Source organism: Clupea harengus, unplaced genomic scaffold (genome assembly GCF_900700415.2).
Source record: "Clupea harengus unplaced genomic scaffold, Ch_v2.0.2, whole genome shotgun sequence".
NCBI classification, from domain to species: Eukaryota; Metazoa; Chordata; class Actinopteri; order Clupeiformes; family Clupeidae; genus Clupea; species Clupea harengus.
Genome location: NW_024879689.1, coordinates 8,932 through 15,441, shown reverse-complemented (window position 1 = coordinate 15,441; position 6,510 = coordinate 8,932). Strand labels below are relative to the sequence as shown.

Below are 6,510 nucleotides of genomic sequence, written 5' to 3'. Positions count from 1 at the left end.
AAATAATTCAAAAATAAATACAGTATCAATCAGCATAAGAAACATGTTAAAAGTTAATGATACTCACTACAGTGTTATAGTGCAAACTTTTCAATTAAAAGTAAAAAGTATTTTTTTAAAAGCTGCATTTTACCTTTTGCCTCTGGAGGATAACCAAGTTGTCCTGCAATATCTTCCATGTCATCCTGAAATCCTGACTACTGTCTTGTTCTCAAAGTCCACATACAGTAGCTGATTCCCATCATGACTTGCTGAAAAGTATTCCTGGTTTCTGTCACAGTATATGTCGTTGATGGAATGTTGATACATAACTGGAGCACAAAAGAGAAACACAGTGTATACATTATGTGTGTGCAGGCAGGCTATAGAACTATAGTTCATGGCATCCCCTTTAACTGCCGGTTTCAGGTTTTTGCATGACGAAATACAATAGGCCTGGTTAGGTCTCAGTTCAAAAGGCCTACTGGGTCACTATTTGTACATCTCAGCATGTGACTGATGGTCCACGGCGACCTTTTAGTCTTTGGTAATGGTTTGTCACTTTTGCAGATAAATAGGCCTGCTATGTTTAAATGTGCATCTGCTACTCAAAAGCACATATGCATTGTAATCTCGCTGAGGCATTTGCCTCAGATACCTTCTTTCACTTGCATGAGTATGGGCATGGATGTAGACCTCTCTCTCACACACACACGTTATCCAAATCTCCCAAATTTCCTGCAATTCCGTGTTTTCCTTCACAGGCACTTACCCTGCTACAGACGTGGACAAAATTGTTGGTACCCTAACGCTAAAGGAAGAAAAAGCCACAACGGTCACTGAAATAACTTGAAAACTGACCAAAGTAATAATAAATAAAAATGTACTGAAAGGTAACTAATGAAAATCAGACATTGCTTTTGAATTGTGGTCCAACAGAATAATAATTTAAAAAAAAAGAATCAAACTGGCCTGGACAAAAATGATGGTACCCCTAGAAAAGATTGAAAATAATTTGAATATAGGGACATGTTAAACTAAGGTGTGTCCTTTAATTAGCATTACAGGTGTCTTCAAACTTGTAATCAGTCAGTCTGCCTTTTTAAAGGGTGAAAAGTAGTCACTGTGGTGTTTGGTATCATGATGTGTACCACACTGAACATGGACCACAGAAAGCTAAGGACAGGGTTGTTTCAGGAGATTAGAAAGAAAATTATAGACAAGCATGTTAAAGGTAAAGGCTATAAGACCATCTCCAAGCAGCTTGATATTCCTGTGACTACAGTTGCACATATTATTCAGAAGTGTAAGGTCCAGGGACTGTAGCCAACCTCCCTGGATGTGGCCGCAAGAGGAAAATTGATGACAAATTGAAAAGACTGATAATACTAATGGTAACCAAAGAGCCCAGAACAACTTCCAACGAGATTAGAGGTGAACTCCAAGGTCAAGGTACATCAGTGTCAGATCGCACCATACGTCGCTGTTTGAGCCAAAGTCGACCGAGGAGGACACCACTGTTGGTTGAAAGCAAATCATATAAAAGCGAGACTGGAATTTGCCAAAAATGCATATTGACAAGCCACAGGGCTTCTGGGAGAATGTCCTTTGGACAGATGAGACAAAACTGGAGCTTGTCAGTTTCAAGTTATTTCAGTGAGTGGGTTTTTCTTTCTTTAACGGAAGGGTACCAACAATTTTGTCCACGTCTGTATTGGCACCCTGCAGTTTAAACCGTTCCCAATGATCTTTTCATGACTGGATAGGGTCTGCTATTCCATGATTGTGGGAATAGGTTATTGTAAAAACTGTTTATTGTTAAATTATAATTACTTATTATACGGCTCCTCAGAATGTTCCAAAAAGTTCCGTTGATTTAAAAATTTGAAAAATAAATGTTTTTTCTTAGCGAAAAATAAATCCCTTCAGGACGAAACAACTGTTTGTCGCGCTTTTTATTTATTTTTCGATAATGACCGCCGGACTACACATTGCCTCAGCAATGTCAACAATTACTGTTAGGGTAATGTTTTAAAGGTCTCACTACTTACTTACATTGACTTCCTGTGCATTGGACACATGTAATCAAAAGCCAGATGATGGCAAGCTTCATATTTCAAATGTGCTGATATACCAATGTGTGCTGCTGCCGTATGTACTCTGACTACAGGAAACGAGAAATATTTTCCACCTCTTTAAATAAGTTATGGCTGAACAGAAATATCCAATAGGAAGGCCAGGTTCATTAACAGTCATACGATCCAGAGGCATGTCTAAGGACATCAGGATGGATTTGAGTATATTTTATGAATTGTATTTGATTTTATGAATTTGTAAAAGACACTATATTTTCTAGTGCTGCCTTGTCTTTGTTCATTAACTGCAGACAGCCCTTGTGATTGTTACATTGCTCTGCTGCTTAACTTATTTGGTACAGCAATTTGCCTGAAAATATATGACACTGTACCTTCTTAATTTCTTGATTGGTCCGTTGCACTGAGTGATAACGACCTTCACACACGGCTTTCTCCTAACTGAGGGAGACCATGTCCAGGTCAAGAATGATTTGTGCTTGTCTCCTGCCATTAGTATATCTTCTCCTTGGAGTAGGTAAGTGAAAACTTGTACATATCATACATAAACAGAAAGAAAGAGTAATTAAAGAGTAGTTACGCAGTTAACAGAAGTCCCAGCTTAGGACATATTTTAAACTATTCATTATATCCTAATATTTTTAATTTCTTTTTAGACGGATATTGCCAGTACAGATGGATGCGATGCTACTCAAACTCGATGAGTTTGGCAGACATGGTGTTTGTAGAGTCGTACTTTTATAATAAATTGGAATTTTTAGTATTTAACAGCACCGTTGGTAGGTATGTCGGCTATTCAGATTATGGCAAGGCTCTAGCACGTGAAAAGAATGAAGATGAACACCTTCTGCCTTATGAGCGGGGCTCTGTGGACAGACTCTGCAAAGGCAATGCTCTTGTCTACAAAAGCCATGGAATGGACAAAAAAAGTGAGTCTAAAAAATGTATTTGTCTTCTTCCAGTTTCTTACACACATGATGTTTACATGTGACACGGTTTCTGAAACCTCTGCAAAAGCTAATTCTCTGCCACACACTCAGTTTTCAACACTTTTTGCAAAAACATAATCCCCAATTGAAGACACAACATTCAGAGAGGGATCATCTGAGTGCCTTTTCAAGGCACTGCCCTTTAAAATGCCCTCTGTATACGCATACAGAGTGTGCCAGTGTGAAAGGAGGGTGTTGGTTGCAATGTTGATGTGTTGCATTCTCGCACCATTGCACACTGTCTTGTTTTATGCAAGGAGTAAATGTACAAATGATTCATTTAGTTGTATATGTCTTACATTCAGCAAAGGGCATATTGTACATTGTCACACTGATGTAAAAGGTGCATTTACTCTGTGCAACACTTTGGCAAATAGGATTTTGGAATAAAGTTGAACTAAGTACTGTATGTGTGTGTTTGCTGTTACTGTTGCTACAAACACCATAAGCCAAACAAAGATAGTATTTTAGATTTATCATAGTAGTGTGTAGTTAGTAGTTGAAAAAGTGTAACCACATGAATAGCTGTGTCTGCCATTTGACACAAACATTTGATTTTGAAAAGGGAACATGGTGTAGAATATAGTGTAGAAAAAAGTAGAATATAGTGAACATAGTAAAAGGGAACAGTCAGAGGTGAGCATCAAGTTAAGGGAAGTTTACTGAAGGAATGGTCTGGAAGGTCAAGCAAGCGTGAAGAAAGAAACATCCCAATATATCCTAAATGGCAATACCGACCTTGTTCACTGCTTAGTCTTGAGATGCAAGTGCTGATTTTAGTTTCTTGACTAAGCCAGCTCTGTAGGTTGTGTGTTCCTGAGAATTTTTTTGATTGTTAGTGTAGTTAATAAATCATTAAATAATACATATACATTAGTATTACCATTTAGGATATATTGGGATGTTTTTTCTTCACGCTTGCTTGACCTTCCAGACCATTCCTTCAGTAAACTTCCCTTAACTTGATGCTCACCTCTGACTGTTTGTCTCTGCACATGTGTTCATGCTTGTTCTGAGGCACAGAGGGTTCAGCCTCTCACTTGGAGAACAGAGTCCAATTCCCATCTGATAGAATATGCGTTTTCAGAAAACACGTGTAAGCAGAAACTGTCATATGTGTGAAAGTCTGAATTCCTCTTTACATGTTGAAAGCTTTGCTGATTGATGTAAATTGATGATAAAGCACAGATATCTTCCAATGCAGGAAATTATAGAAAATCATCACACTGAAAAAAATGTACTTTTACAGTTGAGCCCAGCGTGAATCTGAATTTGGTGAGGCCAGTCAGTAGCAATCAACTCGCCATGCTGATGTGCAGTGCCTACAACTTCTACCCACGAATGATCCGTGTGACCTGGTACAGAGACGGCCAGAAGGTGACCAGTGGTGTCTCAGGCACAGAGGAGCTGGCGGATGGAGACTGGTACTACCAGATCCACTCCCACCTGGAGTTCACCCCCAAAGCTGGAGAGAAGATCTCCTGTGTGGTGGAGCACGCCAGCTTCAAGGAGCCCAGGGAGTTTGTCTGGGGTGAGTTCCAAATCAGTTGTCATCATTTCTTCATTTTTTAGGTATTACAGCAAAAAATTAACAACACATGTAATACTGTTTCGTATGTACATGTATACTGTAAATGTATAGTGCATGAAATAATAAAGAAACCATTCTTAATTTTCAACATGATTTTGCAAAGTATTAACAAACACAATTCCCATTCTAAGACACGTAGTTATTGTTAGTGCTTGAATAGATGTGCTTGCCATATGATGCAAACATTTGATTTTGAAATATATGAGGTGTTTAGGATTTTGTGGATGCTGTTTTGTGATTTCTGTGTTTAGTTTTGAAATGAATCCAATAGCCAGATGTATCATCAGTGTATACCCATTTCAATCGTGCTGACTACTTCTCTCTGCTTATCATCTAATGTTTAAGCTGTATCTGAAATCCTTCTCTTCAGCATTACAACTGTGTGTCTCCCCTATATACTGTCAGACTCCTCCATGCCCAAGGCTGAGAGGAATAAGATTGCCATTGGGGCCGCTGGCCTGCTGCTGGGACTGGTGGTCTGTGCTGCTGGACTGCTCTACTACAGGAAGACATCAAGAGGTTAGCAGTTGAGAGTTAGAACAAACATGACACATTGGATTACTTTAGCATTACAGTAATATGGAAAATGTATGAGTTTGTTACAGTGTTTCATTATTAACACGTCCCAGACAAACAAAAAAAAAACACAGCATGAACCACAGTACACAGAGAAATAATGAGAAGGAAAGGTTTCTAAATATATGTTCTCCTGCACAGGGTGGATATTGGCTCGTCCTAGATCAACCCTTACTTATTGACGGCATAATTCATGTTCCTCCTCATCCTCCGGTGCTTCCTTCATTGGCGCCATCATTGCCAATCAAACATTATGACTGAAGTGAAAATCTAATTCAGTTTCTTCCATGCATACCAACTCTGGAGTGGAAGTCTGAGTAAGCCCTGATCTAACTCTTCCCAAGTGCTAATGCGTCTTCCTTGTGTATTTTATTTCCTGCCGTGTTCAAATCTGTCACATTCTTTGTAAACCTTACATGTATATGCCTCAGGTCAATGTAATGCTTACATCCAGTAGAAAACCTGTCAAGAAATTAACAATATTGTCATGGCATTATCATTTTCTTAAGGCCAACATTCAGACAGGCGAACATTTTCTAAAACATCTTGGTAAAAGCATGAATAAGAAAAAAAAAACATCACTGAACTTGTGTTGTTTGAGTGTTGTGTTCTCTAAAAAGACTGTATCAGCCCTCAGACATGCTGCCAGCACTGGTTCTCATTGTACGTCTCACTATCCCAAGATATCACACAGGAATCAGTTTCTGACATCCTCATATTTAGGTTGATTGTGGACTCAGTTGAGAAAATGTTGCTAAAATGTGGTAGTTGACCCATCCGGCACGCTTGGATGTATTAAAGCTCTCATTCATTGTGTTTCGGGTTCTGTGTTTGGTGTTCTTTCCAAGAGACGGGCTGTGTGTCGGCATGCATGTTTGTTGTTTTGTAAGACAAGCAGTCACTCCAGTTCATTCAGGTCATTTAACTCGAAACTTCCTGCCGGCTACATCTTGTTCCCACAAAATGCCCCAAATGCTTAGTTGCGCCACACCCTGTGTAGCATAAGTTCACATGGAATATCCGCTTACAGTACCGTGTCATTTTGATGCATCTCTTTTCGTGGGATACAAACACTTTCCCACGACAGGGGCGTCACATTGGCATGTTCTTTGATGTGACTTATACAGTTTGTCGATATTACATAGTTTTGTTACTTATGGCAGTTCCTGTGTTGCAGCTGATTCTGAGGATGGATCTAGTACCCAAAGAAGGAGAACATTCCTGTTCATAACAGCGCTATGTGCCATGTCAATCCTGAAATGGGAAGTGAACTGACCAAGAA

At 39.2% G+C, this 6,510-nt stretch overlaps 1 protein-coding gene across 1 annotated transcript; it reads left to right on the top strand.

Annotated features, from left to right (window-relative positions):
* Positions 1–2,350: 2,350 nt before the first annotated feature.
* LOC105889198 (rano class II histocompatibility antigen, A beta chain-like) lies at positions 2,351–6,133 on the top strand. Its single transcript, XM_012814994.3, has 5 exons — positions 2,351–2,589; positions 2,729–3,001; positions 4,311–4,592; positions 5,058–5,171; positions 5,370–6,133. The coding sequence occupies exons 1-5, from the start codon at positions 2,526–2,528 to the stop codon at positions 5,408–5,410; spliced, it is 774 nt and encodes a 257-aa protein (XP_012670448.3). The 5' UTR covers positions 2,351–2,525; the 3' UTR covers positions 5,411–6,133.
* The last annotated feature ends 377 nt before the right edge of the window (positions 6,134–6,510 follow it).

Coding starts and splice junctions, on each gene's coding strand:
- LOC105889198 (XM_012814994.3), top strand. CDS start 2,526: ATGTCCAGGTCAAGAATGATTTGTGCTTGTCTCCTGCCATTAGTATAT. Junction 2,590..2,728: donor ATATCTTCTCCTTGGAGTAG/GTAAGTGAAAAC, acceptor ATTTCTTTTTAG/ACGGATATTGCCAGTACAGA. Junction 5,172..5,369: donor CTACAGGAAGACATCAAGAG/GTTAGCAGTTGA, acceptor TCTCCTGCACAG/GGTGGATATTGGCTCGTCCT.